The sequence below is a fragment of the Bombus flavifrons genome, chromosome 4 (assembly GCF_040668555.2).
Source record: "Bombus flavifrons isolate JBK064 chromosome 4, iyBomFlav1_principal, whole genome shotgun sequence".
NCBI lineage: Eukaryota > Metazoa > Arthropoda > Insecta > Hymenoptera > Apidae > Bombus > Bombus flavifrons.
In genome coordinates this window covers 16,247,742-16,264,858 of record NC_138445.1, presented here as the reverse complement: position 1 = coordinate 16,264,858, position 17,117 = coordinate 16,247,742, and the positions used below count along the sequence as shown (strand labels likewise).

General features: G+C 29.9%; 4 protein-coding genes across 12 annotated transcripts in view; 2 read left to right on the top strand and 2 right to left on the bottom strand.

Annotated features, from left to right (window-relative positions):
* Nucleotides 1–486: 486 nt before the first annotated feature.
* Nucleotides 487–8,552, bottom strand: LOC138178691 (uncharacterized). 7 transcript variants are annotated; one of them, XM_069110822.1, is made up of 11 exons: nucleotides 8,414–8,552; nucleotides 7,891–8,326; nucleotides 6,589–7,113; nucleotides 6,415–6,518; nucleotides 6,147–6,336; nucleotides 5,677–5,797; nucleotides 4,892–5,039; nucleotides 3,724–4,583; nucleotides 2,033–2,600; nucleotides 1,370–1,934; nucleotides 487–1,264 (listed from the first exon to the last, which is right to left on the bottom strand). In XM_069110822.1, exons 2-11 carry the CDS (start codon nucleotides 8,276–8,278, stop codon nucleotides 1,095–1,097), a joined length of 3,639 nt encoding a protein of 1,212 aa, XP_068966923.1. In that variant the 5' UTR covers nucleotides 8,279–8,326; nucleotides 8,414–8,552; the 3' UTR covers nucleotides 487–1,094. The 7 variants fall into 7 exon arrangements, with proteins under 7 accessions (XP_068966923.1, XP_068966922.1, XP_068966928.1 ...); XM_069110821.1 differs by having other exon boundaries at nucleotides 8,411–8,549; XM_069110827.1 differs by lacking the exon at nucleotides 8,414–8,552 and having other exon boundaries at nucleotides 7,891–8,022; nucleotides 8,113–8,389.
* A 120-nt stretch (nucleotides 8,553–8,672) lies between these two features.
* LOC138178692 (G patch domain-containing protein 2) lies at nucleotides 8,673–12,076 on the top strand. Of its 3 annotated transcripts, XM_069110829.1 has the most exons (6): nucleotides 8,673–8,763; nucleotides 9,059–9,321; nucleotides 9,827–10,002; nucleotides 10,337–10,688; nucleotides 10,792–10,994; nucleotides 11,054–12,075. In XM_069110829.1, the coding sequence occupies exons 3-6, from the start codon at nucleotides 9,846–9,848 to the stop codon at nucleotides 11,761–11,763; spliced, it is 1,422 nt and encodes a 473-aa protein (XP_068966930.1). In that variant the 5' UTR covers nucleotides 8,673–8,763; nucleotides 9,059–9,321; nucleotides 9,827–9,845; the 3' UTR covers nucleotides 11,764–12,075. The 3 variants fall into 3 exon arrangements, with proteins under 3 accessions (XP_068966930.1, XP_068966931.1, XP_068966932.1); XM_069110830.1 differs by lacking the exon at nucleotides 8,673–8,763 and having other exon boundaries at nucleotides 9,053–9,321; XM_069110831.1 differs by lacking the exons at nucleotides 8,673–8,763; nucleotides 9,059–9,321 and having other exon boundaries at nucleotides 9,828–10,002; nucleotides 11,054–12,076.
* A 126-nt stretch (nucleotides 12,077–12,202) lies between these two features.
* On the bottom strand, nucleotides 12,203–12,972 carry Tim9a (translocase of inner membrane 9). Its single transcript, XM_069110832.1, has 2 exons — nucleotides 12,666–12,972; nucleotides 12,203–12,478 (listed from the first exon to the last, which is right to left on the bottom strand). The coding sequence occupies exons 1-2, from the start codon at nucleotides 12,711–12,713 to the stop codon at nucleotides 12,242–12,244; spliced, it is 285 nt and encodes a 94-aa protein (XP_068966933.1). The 5' UTR covers nucleotides 12,714–12,972; the 3' UTR covers nucleotides 12,203–12,241.
* Nucleotides 12,973–14,277: 1,305 nt separating this feature from the next.
* Nucleotides 14,278–17,117, top strand: part of LOC138178700 (girdin) — a 58,006-nt gene continuing 55,166 nt past the window's right edge. Inside the window, exons 1-2 of the mRNA XM_069110847.1 lie at nucleotides 14,278–15,026; nucleotides 15,120–15,207. Coding sequence (XP_068966948.1) covers nucleotides 14,633–15,026; nucleotides 15,120–15,207 — 482 coding nt within the window. The 5' untranslated portion in view covers nucleotides 14,278–14,632. The remainder of the gene's footprint in view (nucleotides 15,027–15,119; nucleotides 15,208–17,117) is intronic.

Sequence of the window (17,117 nt, the reverse complement as noted above, 5' to 3'; positions counted from 1 at the left end):
TCGCATTTGTTTATTTTTATTATCTGAATATAAAATTTAATTTCCGACTTTAATTCAATTGCTATACATTTCGTAAATATTATCAGAAAAATAAAAAACGAGAAAGAATGGGGATAGAAACATCTATATTAATCGGCAGAGAATTCAAATATTCTGGTTAGGAAATTTATCGTAATTGCGTAAATTGTACAGATAAATCACTACGTCTTTAGATTATATTTAATTACGCGTTATACAAAATTATAAGTATATTATACATTCTACAACTTTGCCCATTAACTGCTTAATATTTCTTTGCAGCGGAAAACTCGTATCTTAAATATTAAAGATACACATACAATTACTATATAATTTAATAATATATACCGTTATTTATACAGCCTAACCTCTAAATAGAGCCTTATAGACAACATGATTTCCTCTTTTACTGCTACTTCAATAGAAACTTATCGAAATTCACTTTATACCACGAAATTAAAACTACAATTTGTTTTGACTCAATGGATTGTGTATATCATAAAAGTTCTACACTTTGTAAAAACCGAAAATAATACACTTTATCCCCTTAATAAATGTGCGCGATATTTTCATAAATCTTAGTCTCATTTAATTATTTTAAACATTTATGATTCTCTCTCTCTATAATTCAGACAATTCTGTTCATCGTGGATACACATTACAGTATACCAAATAATTTGTGAGCATACATTCCAAGTACTGTAATCTACAAATGTTGAGACTTTCATAATTTTTTAAATAATTTCCACAAGGATACCAGCCTCTCATGAATTTTTGCTTTGCAGCTAAAATAGCACGTGATGCATTTGTGGTCCCCTGTTTTTATCACTAAAGGATTCGAGAAGAATAATATTCATGGTTACTGTAGAGTGTATCAATACACTATTCAAGGGGAATTAAAGGCTACAAAACACATAGTATATTAATATTAAATTACTTTTGATCCAATGCGCAAGTATTGGAGTAAATTGTGCAGACATTATGGAGTCAAATTTACAAAATTTTTAATTTTCTCACATCAGGTATTTTTCTTTCCTTTTTAGTATATGTATTCATACACTTTATTTCATTTTCTTCTATTGTGTAGCAGTATCTGAAATGCTTTGTCGCCACGTAGCATGGAAAGGAATCTTCAAGATTTTAACCCTCGTTTTAGGCAAAGCAGTTAATAAAAGTTTTTGGAGTTGTGGTAATGGTAATATATCCACTTGAGGATTTGTTTCATTTGGTTCCTGTTTGTCATCACCTGAAAAATAAAAGAAAATATATAGAATTAATTCTAAAACACATTCACATTTTTTATATATAATATAAAGGGGGATACACATATTTTAAAGGTACATATAAGTACCTTTTTGATTGTCATTTTCATCTTCAACATCCTCGATTAACTTTAGACAGGGTACCGGTTTTAGTACTGGTATAGCATCGCCAGTAATCTGTTTACTTATTATTAGATTACATTGATCAATAAATAATTCTGTAACCCTAAGTAACTCAAGTGTAACGCCCCATACGAAGTGCGTCAAATTATTTGATAGTTCAGTAACACCACCAAGCACCATATTGTTAGACGTTGCCGATTGAGATATGTACGTTGGAATAATTAACAGCCTTTTAATATTCTTGCAGTTTGCAAGACATTTGTCAAAGCCATTTTTTACATCAAAATTGACCAGTTCCATTTGACTTAAGTTTTGTAACTTAGATACACCTTCCAAAATGTCAAATGTACAACATGAGCCTTGACCCTTTTCCAACCTAAGACGTTCTAATTTTTGTAACTTTATTAAAACTGTAGTACCAAATTTATCTGGAAAATCTGAGCATTCACCCAATTCTAAAGTTTCCAAATTAACTAATGCTTGTATTATATTGATTCCCTTCTTTCCAAGTTCCTTAACTGATGTCAAGCTCTGTGAAGTATAAATTTGGTTTAAATATTAAAAATATAATTAGAAGAAAGAAGAGTATAAAATTAAAGCAAAACATAGACAAAAGCAATTATACTTACCAACTGTGTTAATTGCGTTAATTCCTGTAGAGGTGTGAGATCTTCTTTTAAAGACATACCACTGATTGCTTTAAGCCTTAATTCTTGGCAACGTTTAAGATTTCCAACTGACTCTAAATTTAGGGAGTCACACTTTATCGACATTGCACTCAATACTTCTAACTGAGGGCAACTTCTAATAACTTCTTCAACAACCATCACAGGACATTTACATAATTCTAGTTTGACAAGGCTAGTTACACGTGGTATTACTACTAAAAACTTCTCCCAAATGCTGTCAGATTCGCCTGCTACAAGCATTTTTCGAAGATCTAAATGTTGAGTACCATGCCTCTGTAATGTATCTGCTAAGCCATCCCAATCTGTTACTTGACTATTTTTCATTCGTACAGTTTTCCACAGAGAAGGATGCGCAGCCAAATCTCGCCACATTTTACACACTCTTGCAGCCCGAAGTAATTCTTGTACCTTAAGGTATTGAAATATGCGCAGCAATGCATGATAACCAGCACACACTGAATCCATAAAATGCTGCTGTTGTTCTTTGTCCTGCCGATTTTGTTTCCTTCTGAAAGTATTAAAATAAAAATATTTTTAGGTGATTTCTTTTAAAACAACTGGCCTATATAATAAGGGTATCGTTTCTTATATGTATGATGTTGGTTATAATTAAAAAAGAAAAGAAACTAATTTTACACTATTGATGAAATCTTTTATTTAATAAAAGAATATTATGATTTTTAAAGAGGCTTTTGAAGGACCAATGATTTACAATAATAATAATCGATAATTTTATACTAGCTACGTTAAATGGAAAATAATTAAATGTAAATAAAAGCCTCTGAAAAAACTTTCAAAGGTCGAAAATTTATCGTTCTAAAATTGAATGGAGGTATAGTAACAAAAAAACAAACATAAATAGGAGGTGGAAATCATGAGGAACAAGGATTTTCGGACGTTTTTGGGAAAACGCACTAAGAGTTTTTTTGTGTTTCAGCTCGCACATGTCTTTATATCTGTAAATATAAAAAGTAAAAATGAATTAGATTTTTTCCACTGAAGCACTTATCAGTAGCTGTATTTGTAATTGTAGCATGAATGTAAATGATGTATTGTCCAATATGCTGCATACATTTTTAGAAAAGGCTTTCAATTAAAATACAAACTTTTACTTTGATACTACAATTACATAATACCTGCAAGAACCAACGATATGTGATTGTTTTGTTCACTTTTCACATGTCTCGAAAATTTGGCCGCATTTCTAAGAAGCTAAGGCAGTGTGCTTCGATCACAAGATAAAATCAAATTCATTTTCCACCTCGAACTTTTATATTTCCAAATATAATAAACGTCAGTATATATTGCATTTACAATACTATTTGTATAATTTTTATATAACACGAAAAAGATATGTAGTTACATGCATTATTTTTTTTATAGTTCTATAGAATCATTCTATAGAAATAATTCTACAAAATTTATAAAAACATTCAAATAAATGAAATACTTTATATATATACATGTACATGATATAAAATCACTGAAAAACACGTATATCTTGTAAATACAATATGTACAAAGCAACTGCCAAAACCTCAAAAGAGAGTTGCCTTAACTTATTTGGAGAAAATATTTAAAAAAAGGAAGTAAAACAAATATATATGTGTGTTTGAGAAACAAACACTTACTTGCTGCTTATTTTAACAGTACCCAAACTACTTGTCACAGAATGTTGTGTATCTACTTTAAATAAGTCATTATTTGTGTTAGTTGTATTTGAATTCTTTACTATACTCTTCTTTTCAACTGTGTTACAATTTTCTGATTTCTTACTTTCTACTGCAAGATCTGTTGTATTAGATAAGTCATTTTGTGATTTAGTTGAAGTCAATATATCAGTTCTATCATTACTATTGTACGTTTCATTGGTTTTCTCCATTATAGAACTTGGTGGAAGTCCTGTATGCAATGCATCTTTTGACACATCTTTATCAATTGATTTATCAAAAGCATCTTTTTCCACAAATTTTGTTGTTAAAGAAGTACGTGCTTTTGTGGACATAGAATTGTCAACAGCGTTTGATATATCCGTAAGTGTACCATCCTGAAGTATAGGAGGTTTATCACCAATTTTATCAGGTTTCACAGTTATAGCTGGCTGAACAGCCATAGCATTATTTTTTGGTACAACAATATATCTCTTGCCCCCCATTAGAGCAATATTCTGGGCTGGTTTTGGTAAAATTCCGTCATGACTTTGTAAAAATTCGTTTTCTGTTTGAGCAAACCAACTGCTTTCTTTATTATCTGAATTTAAAGGAGAATGTGATGTTGCAGAGGATGTTTTTGACACTTTAGTAGCGTTCCGCGATTGTGAATCTGCATTATCAGATTTGGGTATTCGTTGAAGCTTTGGAGGGCTTAGATTTACTTGATGTTTTGATTTTGTATTTTGTGCACCTAGCATACTGATTGGTATCAGTGGAGGAGGTGTCAAAGATGGATTCGTTTGAGATTGATGAGATTCATTAGTATCCTGTTGACAGTTCTACAACAAAATTAACGCCATTTATTTAACATATCATTACTGCCAGCCAACGTGTATTTCAAATTTTTTATTTAATTTATTAAAATATATTTAATAAAAAATAAGTAGAGGATTAAAAACAAATTTTTTAAACAATATATCAAAATATGTATGATATTTAAAAAAGGAATCTCAAAATTTGGAAACAAATTATACTGTTTACATATGATACTATAAAAGAATATTATTACAAAATATTAATATGAAAATTGCTTAATAAGTTAAAATAAATTTACAAAAATATATCTTTTGTTATAAAAAAAACTTACCTTACAAACATAATTGTCACTTCCTGTAAACTCTATACCACCAACACACTCAGGATGATATAAACAGAGACACACACGACATTGTAAGCTTGGTATCAACCCCATACTGGTTGAGCATCTTATACTGCATGGTTCTTGAACTTTGGGCCTGTAAGATGTGCGTTGATTGGGGAAAGGGGTTAGGAATAAAACAAGTAATTTAAGTAAGGGATTTAAGGATCAAAAGGATAAAGGAGGACATATAGCCATGAAAAAAATAGAAGGAAAAGTTTGAACTATTTCAAAATAAAATTCTGAACTCTGTAATTACATATATTTGCTATACAGCATGCACTTTAATCATCAACATGTGCTCTAATGTATTTTTTAATTTACAATGCAAAATGTAAAACTTTCTCTTTTAACATTTCTTCATTGAAGAAGAATAATTATAATAATTAGAATTAGAATAATTAGAAAAAATGAAATTTGATAATAAAACTAATACATTAATTATTCAATAATAATTACTATAAAATTGCAATGGTGCAATTTTATATAAAATATTGTATATATCTTTATACATTGTACATTATATATCCAACATATAATAAAATTCTAAGAAATTATTTTCATGAAAAAATTTAAAGGTGCACATGCTGTAAAATTTTCATTGGGCCTTTTTAAAGCATATTAAATATGATTATTATCACGTTTAATTATTAAGCATTTAGGATACCCTTAAATATTGCAAACTAATTACAATTGAGCACTATAATAAAATAATTAAAACATCAGGTACTCACGTTAATTGTCTTTTTGGTTTAGGAGGCGGTGGTTTTTCTACAGGTAGCTGACTTCTTCTTGTACTTGTTGTTCTTTGAGGTGGAAGTATCTCCCTTTCTTGAGAAGGTGACTTTATTTCTGCTATGCATATTTGAACAAAAATTTTTGTGAAAATAATAATTTATCTTAAAAATTATATGTAGAAACTTCTACTTATATATATATAAGTGATTAATTTCCTCACTGGAATAAATTATTAGACAAAACTAGAACATATAATTTAGAAGTTTCAAAATTTAACATAAATATTAAGCAAAAATATTTCAGATATCAAAGTTAAATAAAGTTATCCTATATATAGTAATTAGAAGTGAAATGTGAATTTTTTACTTGATAAAGACATTAATTGCACAAAACAATTTCAGTAAAATAATGTAGTAATTACTTAACAAAATAGAAATAAAAATTTCATATTGATATTAATGCATACTTATGTGCGGGGTTTTCTTTGCAGACACTTTCACCTTAAATGCTGTTGATGCAGCTTTTGGTGATTTGGTAGCAGCTTTTGTAGCCACTGGAGGAGGCACTGATGCAGGTTCTTCTACAACCCTTTTACCAGGTGTACCTCTCTTATACCCTATACTCTTTCTTGGTGGAGTAGCTGATATTCCAGGCCCCTATTTTCAAATTACAGTTAAGATTTTATACAATTTTAATAAACGTATATTAAAATACATATAAAGCAAGTTATTTACCCTCATTCTTTTTGCATCTCGAATAATCTCTTTTTCTGGATCATCAGGACCAATTGGTTCTTTGAGGAAAGTAAAATTATCAATAGTTAACTCTTTCGTATTAACTGAAAAGAAACATATCATGTTACTATAATTATTACTTATATTATTATTAGTATACAAAACTATACTTACGAAATTCTGCTACTTCTCTGAAACTTCTAACCTTTTTGCCCTTTGGTGTATAATAATAGATATCAGCCATTCTTTTAAGACTAGAATCATTACTTGCTCTGAATACCAATTCTCGTCTCCAACCATACTTAAAAGGTTCTTTGAATGCTGGATTTGATATATCACTTGATACTTTTTGTTTCCCAGTACTTCCTGGACTAACTCCACGTAATAAACGATAACCTTTAGACTTTATTGATGTTGCTGGACTACTGGCTGCGGATGATGAATTTGTTGACTTAAGGGAAGTGTCATCTGTTTTTTGTACTTCTGTTTCTGATTCAACAGTATTTGGCATTCCAAGTGATTCCGTTTCTGATTTATCAGATTCCTTTTCTTTCTTTACTTTATCTATATCTAATACATGTTCACTATCGTGCATTCTGTTATCATCCGAATCTTCATCATCTTTTTTCGTATCAAAATTCTTCCTTATACTATATCTAAATCGTTTTGCCAATTGTGCCTCTGCTACTTCAGCTTCAGCTACAATAAATCATGTTAATGCTACCTAATGTTTTCATTATAAATTCTGTGTATTTTAAAGTATCTACATAATTGAAACAACACATCTTCGTAAATTAATACATATTTATATCACAATTTTATTTAATGCAAATATGTTGAAAATATAGCCTATTATATACATAGCCTACATTTATACAACTTCATGTCTTATTTATAAAAGTAAAATGAGGTATTATTAACATAAGTATGTTTGATTAAGATTTCAAATATATTTATTTAAAAATTAATTCAAATGATTACTTCTTAAAGAATATGCATCTACAAAAATAATGATCTGTTCTAACCATAACATTAATAACTTACTGCATAAATATTGAGTGCCCATTTTTAGCAATTACAAGAAAATCTGTTTTAAAAATTCAATGGTATTTTATAATTAAATAAATATTTTTTGCGTTATATTTATCTTTATTAATAATATTATAAAATCGTTTGTAAATTGTGCATTGATTCCTTTCATAAACATAAAACGGCAAAAGTGGATTATGGTTGTTGAAACTATCTTTGTAAAAATTTTACTTTTAACAAATTTATGAAGTAGATATAAATGTAATTTTTATACAGCATAAAGCAACAATCAAGAACTATCTGCTGCATATAAAAAGCCAAATTTTACAAAAAGTGGACATACAATATTTGTGCAGTAAGTCATTGGCATAGTCTTTCGCTCTCATGATATGACACTTGCTGGCAAACACGTAGGCTTGCTCTTGAATAGGCCATAACAATAATTACCAATACCAATTAATTTCTTCAAGACATGACTTGCTGGCTCCACTTCGTTATCTCCTTGTATATCAAAACCATTGAATCCCATTGACTCCTCTGAGCTAAGATCATCCGGCTCCGATAGCTTCCGTTTGCGTCCTTTTGTATTTAATGTTGAATCACTTTCAATGGTACTAGTTGAATTTGCCTTGAACTTACGTAGCTTTCTTCTAACATTGATTTCCATACCCTTTTTCGGCGAGTTCCTAATGTCGCCGTTCACGTCCTGCCCATCCATTTTAGAGGTATCCACTTTAACTTGCGTCTCTTGTAGATTCGGCACACTAGCAGCTTCTAGGTTAGGATCCTCGCGCGCCCCATCGGCATTCCCGCCATTCACATTAATACCGTCCATTGTATGGCCCCTTTGGGACCAAACACCGATCTTATGTACTTTAACAACCTATGCGTGAAAAACGTTGATTTTCTGTTATTTGTCACTTCATAAAAGACTCCATCAAACGTTTTAAAATATAAGCAATTGTACTACAGTCCCCTCGCGTCTGGATACCACAATCCCGCGCTCATCTGTCTGCGAGTGCGCATAACATACGCGCAGACACCACTACGCGCTATTTACACAACCGCCAGGATTTTTCTTGATACGATTTCGAGCAGTTCCTCATTACGCTAGCACATCACACTCATACTCCGAATTGATCCAAAAAACTTTTGCTGCAACAAAAATTATTTGATTTCCGTAAATACGGTTTGAACTGGTTCGAACGAAAAACGACAAAATCCTTGAACAGACACGAAGCGTCCATAAAACACACAACCGGAAATGGCCGAAAAAAATATGCAGAAGGCGCATTTACAATGCGCATAATTTTCAATGCGGTATCTTATGAATAATTCTAAATTATTTATAATTAAAATTACTTTGATAACAGAATTATGACATAAAATTTATCTAAGTAACGAATCATTTCGTAGTTTATATAGTTTCGTATTTTACGTATGATGTTCATAAGAACGACTCGTGAATTATTTAATATTTATATGTTTGATTTAATATTAATAAATAATACATGAGTACTTTTGTTATCACCTTTATTTATATATACATATATATCATATATATATATATATAATATATATAAAATATAACATGTTAATAGCCGTTTAGTTTTAGAACATACCGGTGATATGTTAGTTGAATTATGACCAAATTATTTCTTGTGGGGACACACATATATCATACCCTACAAATACGGCTTCACACCATACCAAAATAAAGAAGATAGTGAGGATCTGTAGCACAAAGTGAAAACACTTTTGTAATTCGCAGATTTCTAACATTTGTTTCCGTTTTTTCATTGCTAATTAACGAAAACATTGCTCCACAATGTTATCAATTTAAGGAAAATTTACACCTTCCGCTATTATATATACAAGGTAAGCATAGAAGTTGCATTTTTTTATCTTGTGACTGATTAAAAGACGACGTATTCGAAATTTCTTCTACAGCTACCAATTTACTCTTGATAATCAAATCTTCTTAGTAATGAGACGAAGGTTTTAAATCTTAATATATATTTCATTAAAATTTGTTATCAGTAAAATAGTAAACAAAAGACACGTATAAGATAAACTTATCAAAAAAAGTAAATATTGTACAGTATATCCAAATTAATTTTTAAATAATATATATTTGTTATCTTATAGATACTTATCAATTATATACGAAGTTAATATATAGAAATTAATAGATATAGTATTGTTATTTATATATAATTATGCAATTATAATTAAATAGTATAATAGATGATTTTATATCTTTAATATTATTTAATAATTTTATACAATAGTTTAATTAAAATTTATTACATAACAATTTTTGAATACTGTTACAATTTTCTAAATTATGTTATATATCATATTTACTATTATTCATTGCTAGAAACAAACATATCCTTCAAATGGAGCGTGTTTTGAAAGCTGTACCAGCGGATTTAAGAGTAAAAATGGAGGCACTTGTGCATGATTTAACTTTGGCATTAGAGGAAAGCAATAACAGTGCAAATGTGAGACGCAGATGGGGTATTAGGAGAAGGGCCCGTTCCACGGGCAATATTCGTAAGTATAAAACAATAAAAACATAAAACAACAAAATTTGTTTTCTATGAAATTATTTGAATACTTCGCGAGTTAATATGTTATATAAATATATCTCAAATAAAGATTAAAGTGAGTTCAAGCGCATATATTCTAACCACATTTCTATGAAATCAGTTCCAGTCTACTTCTACAAGGCAGACAGAGGATTGTTATCAAGATTGTGTTTATAGAAACCATATTTCATTGCTCAAAGAAGTCAAATTTTATAAATCTTTGAAAAGTAATTTTTAACACTTGAAAAACAATTAAAGAATTTGGAAAATAATCTTTAAATAATTACTTTTTATTTCAGCATCACTTCATATGAATAAACAATCAGATGACAGTTCATCTTCTATTTGTGATAGCCATATTCCAAAAAGTAATACTGTCTCTAAATATCAGTCTGATAGTGATGATACTAATCAAACGAAAAGATTTGCACGTTTTTCTAATTCAAATAATGCTAGTAACATTGAAAGTGATTCAGTTAATGAGAATTTTGTACCTAGAGTAAATCCACGACGTAAACGAAAATTTAAGAGAATGGCTATTGACTCTGAGTCTAATCCTTCAACTTCTCAGACTGTTGCAATGTCAGCAACACTTGCAAATAAAAGGAGAATTCTTCGAAGTGATTGTAAAAGTAGATATGGAACAATATGGTAATATATATCGTAACATTATATGAAAATATTATACAGTAATAAGAGATTACATTCAGTATTACAGATTATTAATTAATTCCTTAATAATTTTTTATTGTAGGTGTGGAAAACGTAAGAGGTCTTGTAGAGAACGATCTACAGATTGTGATATGAGATCACTAAAACCAAACAGAAATACAAAATCAAAAAATCACATCAAAATGCAAACTGAAGATGGGATTGAATGCTCAAGAATATCTAGTTCAAGTATTTCATCTAGTGATTCAGAAACTGGACTTATCACAAATGATGAAGATCGTGAAGGTATTAACTGACTGATACATGCAATAGAAACTATAATTAGTTGATTCTTTTATCTTTAGGAGATGATGAACAGTCTGATTGGATTGGTGAACCAAGTTGGTGGGATGACGGAGAAAGTACTAATGAAGATAAAGTTAATACTGATTTATCATTCCAAATGATAATACATGGAAATTTTGAACATACAACACTTGAAACAAGGAAAACATATAGGAAAAGAATTCAAAGAATTCGGGAAGGTCTCAGCGGAAGAGAAATCCGCGCTGGTCGTCGGCATGTTGACAATAAACCTGGATATTCGATTATTACATCAGCCAATGAGAAAGTTTCTAGATTTTTACAAGATCCTACACAAAACGAGCTTAGATTACATCCTATGCGACAGCCTGAGCGGGAAAAACTTCGTCGGCTTGCAAATTTGTATAGTTTAAGTTTAAAAGGAGATTTAGGTTGTCCAATCTTGTATAAAACTCGACATACTACACAAGCTATTTGCGTAGATCAAGTATCATTTAACCGATTTTCTGGTTACAAGAGATTGAGGAGAACTCCTCCAAATTCACCTAATTCAGAATTAATAATGCGTAATCAAGAACACCAAATTTCTAGTACAAGTTTTGATTCACAAATCATAAGCCCTATGTCAAATTTAGATTCGCTGCAAGCATTACCACATTTTTCTCATTTCAAATGGGATTCAAATAGTATGGATATTGAAATTCATGGGAAAACAAAATTACATGATTTTGATCATTCAAAATCAAATTAAACTGAACAATATTATTTATTAATTTGTTTCTTAAAATAAGTTATTTACGCATATATATATATATATATGGTGCTTTTATGTATTACTTTTTTAATATGTAAAATTATTAAATATTCAATGTAAATTTGTTACACTGTTCTTAACTGTGATTAGAATAATTTAAATATATACATTTCTTAAATATTTTTATCCAGATTGATAAATTAATATACATATTTATTAATCTGTCAATCATTTCATATTTAATATTGTTTATAATACATATGTATTTATATTGAAATTTGTTTGTAGCGTTACACATAATATATATCTCGCCAATTAAAACATTATTTATTTTGCGGACTCTAAGCCTAATTCTTTTGATATCTTCTCTCCAATTTTTCAATAACAATCCTATTTGATAATAATCAATAAACAAAGATAATAAAATAATAATAAATTAAAGATAATTAATTTACATACTTTATTGATACAACATTCAAGACTTTTTACCCTCGCTCAATTTTTTCTGAGCAGCAAGTACATTTTCATTAGCAAGCATCTGAAATTCTTCGAAACGTTGTGACATCCTTTGGTTCATCTTCAGATATTTTTCCATGCAGTTCAGAGCACAAGTTTCTTCCTTTGCTTGGACATCTCGTGTAGTGAACTCATTTATACAGTCAATAAAACAAGTTTCTATCAATCTATTATAGGACGCCACAAAATCTCGAACCTGAAATATTATAAAAGTTTCAATAATTTAAATTTTTATTCTTTAAAATTTATTTTTATTTTCACATAATAAAATTTATAATCCTTTATCTTCACATCAACCAATATCAACACGTTTATCATCTACTTATATAAGATTAATTCGGTTCTTTTACGGAATAATGCATGATACAACAACAAATACATACAGATTTAATTTGTTCAGGATCCACATTTGTAGGAATTTGCATTGCCATTGTAATGGTCTGATTTTGTTGAAATATATTTACGTAAATAAATTATCGATACATCACAAAGAACTAAAACATCTTCGATATAAATTATTTTAAGGTTAAATTTGGACTTCCCTTGCCAAGCACGTGTATGCTGGAAATATGTATGTACACTGTATATATATATTATGTGTAAAATGTTGAACTTAATCTTCCGAACGTTTTTGATAGGCTGTAAAGATATACGATCCTAAAACTATCAGATCCAAATGTCAGTCGCACGTTCTAAAACTCGACTTTCCCAATTTTAATTCATATATATTTTGGAACACATTATAAAGTTTTCTTTGTGAATACAAATTAATCTACGGAAACGAAGTATAAATTAACATTTCAGGTAATAGTAAAATTTAAAATATGTGTAGACTACACAAGTAATAAGAATAAGAATTACTCAATACTTATTTAATTAATTATTTAATAATTGTTTAATCATTTTTTAGGTATTAATATGTACAAGGCATTAATGGTAAAAATATGGAAAAAATATGGAAAAAATATGGAAAAAATATGGAAAAAATATTATTATATAAATTAGTAAATAATCAGTTGATTAGAAGTAAACATACAAATTATTTATTATTATAGTGTAAAATTTATCAATGAAACTCCGCAAAGAACCAAGTTCTAGAAAACGAGCAGATGTTTCATGTCAGCAGTTGATGGTAGTATTGAGTCAAAGTAAACTTGGCCTTTGTTTTGGATGTATCGAGAGTCTTATATTTGAAAGGTAAGACGACCATTATATTCTTTATATATTATTTGTATAATAATCTCTGTATTATTAGTGATTAATTTATCTATTACGATAATTCAAAATAAATTTGTATGCATATTTGTCGGCATAAAAGAAATCAAAATTCAAATTCAATACACGTATGAAAAAGGAATGTAATTAATTATAATAAATATTTGTAATTAATTACTTTTATTAGGATATGTAAATATTTTTGTACAATTTCTGCATATTATATGAATATTATTATATTTACATATGTGCATGATATTTGATCTATAATCTAGAAAATATTTCTTTAAAAAATACATACATATTTTTCCATCCAATTTTTCATCGTATTCTGTTGAGTATTGTATCGCTGGTGTAGTAACGGTGCAAAAATAGTTGACAAACGAGGGTTCGTAAAAGCAACAGAAAGCTTAAATACGTTACGTTATACGAATGCATTCTAACATTTTGAATGCAGTTCAAACAAAATTAACAAGATTCACATTTTCAATTTAAAGTATGTTATTATAATCATAGCATTATTCGTATTGTACTAAATTCTAGTTAAACTTTGCAAGGTTACGAAATGTTACCCACAAAATTCTTTTCTTTTTTGTTAGTCGTAAATCATAATGCTTTACTGATGCTGTTAATATTGTATTTCATGAGCTTCGTAACAGCAATGTTATATCCATCACAAATTAGTTGATAAAATACTAAGTAAGTAAATAATTATAAGTTTTACTACTTTTACAATGTACTTTTATTTCAGTAATCAAATTTGTGATTACTATACTACCATAAGAAAATTGTTGTCCCAACGAACGCTGTATTCTATAGATGGCGCAATGTTTCAATTTTTCATTTTCATTTATTCTCTGTAATTTAATTAATTTTATTTCATTCACATTTATTTATATGTATTTATATGTATATACGTGCGTGTTATACACCTAAATAATTCTTATAATTTTTAATATTTAGTTACATACAGAAATAATTTATCGTTTATATGAAATTGCTTTTAATTGTCACCATTTTTATTCATATTGACTATCAATACTTTACAAGCTAAAATATTATTATAATTATATTGTTTCAGAAAACTGGACGAAAGCACAGGAACGAAAACTCGATTGGTACAAAATTTCAAAAGATGTCACATGATAATCGAAATGTTTCTTCAATCGGTAAATCTCTGAATTTCGTAACCAAAAAAAGATTATGTCCGATAACGTCGCAACAAACGTCATCTACGAAAATGCTCATAAAGAACAAAAGGAGAGGAAAATGGACGAATAGCTCTACCGCAAAGTATCAACATACGATAAATATTCCTGTCCAAGATGAAATTATAAAAATAAAAGAAGTTGAATCCAAAGAATATACGGAGTCCATCGATAACAAAAGCTATGAAGATATAATTGACGACGATCCAATTACTGTGTTGCGTAAGGAAATACAAGATTGGAGAATTAATGAACTATTAACATCTAGAACTGAAGAAAGGCTTACTGGAACTCCAAGTGAACAACGTAGTTACAATTATAGTACGTTATGAGTTAACTCATCATAAAATGCTTATGAAATATTTTATTTCGCATATTTATAATTAATCACCATTGCATTTTCATTATTCATAGTTACTTCCGGAGAAACCACAAAGAGGCAACAAAGTCCTAACAACGTTTCCAAGGTTTCTACAACGCGTGTTGATTTCTCAGCAGCTACGTGAGTATTATGTACTTTCATGCACGTTTACTTATGCTATTTATACATCTCTGATATTAATGCAGATTCGCAAAATTTGCATAATTCTGAATCGAAAAAATTAACACATTCCATAAATTGGAATCGCAAATCAGACTATATGAATTGCACTTTCGTCGTGGGATATGTATAATGCTTCTTCGTCGTTATTTTCGTAACACGTGTTTCGTATTTACACGAAAGTGCAAAATGTTTACTTTCTGTTATGTGTTATGTGTATTTGTTTAAGTATAAATTACCAGTTGCATGTTTTATCATGGTGTTGTGATAATTAGAGTGTATGAGCGAGGTAAGTAGGAGAGAAATTTATATTTTTCTATTATTACTATTTGAAAAATAGTTTTTCGTTACTAACGTATTTTAATAATGGTTCCTGATAAGATATACGTTTTCTTTATGCTCGATAAGACGTGACCAAGCTGATTGTTATGCGTCGAAGAGTCAAGAAATAAGCTCGAGAGTGCGTATCTTACGTAAGTAACTGTAAATGAAGAACGATGGGAGAAACACGATTGTGTGTCTTCACGATGCATATGTACACGCGAGAAAGACTACGTCATTCTGGAATTTTCGAAAGTTTCGTCTAACCGGTTTCTGGTTGCGTACACAGTAAGACCCGTTTAGTACTCGTCGGTGCTTGCATCAAGATGAACTTCACAGTTCATATAGCATTTAACGTAATTAGCTGTTTATTTTTGTCCGTATAGATTCTAGATAAATATGTATAATGACGTGACGTTTTGAATGAAACTAATGAAAAAGATAGGAAACACCTCAACCTAATTACAATTTATAACAATTATTAGCTGTTTCTTTAAGAATATACTCGTTTTATATGTATATATGTATGTGGATGAATCATATTTAGATATGTGGTAGAAGATAATAGAGATTTATGACTCATTAAATTAAGTAGATAATTTTACAAACGAGAAAATATTTTTCGGAACGTCAATTTTAACTTTCGCGCGCTTTTAGCGCAGTTCGTTGCGGCGAACGGTTAACGTATACACAGATACGGAGTATGTGGTTATCGGGAGGCCGTTGTAATTCTTTGGTAGTACAGTCACGAATGAAAAATGATAATGAGCATAGTGCTGTAGGTTAGTGAGAACAATAGCCACTTACGCTAATCAACGGAGGTGCATGCCGCGCGCGTTCGGTAGTAAAAATATTTTCGACGATAGCTCGTGCTACGAATGAGGAACGCCGAGACATTGCCGAATTTGTCCCCGACCATGAAGTCGTTCCTTCGTCGTGACTGAATTTTTGATCTTTAAGCATACGTGCACGCTTGTCATTTCGCCGATACCATGTTCGTGCGTATCGAGAAAGGATTTTACTTCGTCGGGTCACGAGTCCCGAGGACATTCGTCTTGAATACTTTCAAATGCATCATTCCCTATCGCGTTAATAATGGAAACGAAAAATAAAATGACACGAGAGGATTCAAGGTCTGCGAGGAAACGAGACTTCAAGTGCGGCCAGCTCATCCAGATAATGATGTAGGTTAGGTTCCCAGCGGTATATATCGCAAAAATCAACATTCTTCGTGTAGCCGAGGTTCGCAAAAAGCGTAAACCGGTTTGCCTCGTAAATGGCACACGACCGTGCGAACGGGAGACAGACACGAGGAGAAAGAGCGAGTAAGAATAAAGGACAAGGAAAGGAAGGAAATCTTTCAGTCGCGATTTACAGTAAAGCGATATTTCGTCAATATACTCGAAAAATATTTGAACATTTACTATAGAAAATTTTTAAGTCCGTACTGCATGTATTACATACATTTGTATGTATGTATCTTGAAATTTTATCAGCACTATAATGAGAATGGAGTGTCATGATTATATTGGCAAAATTTGAAATCAGTC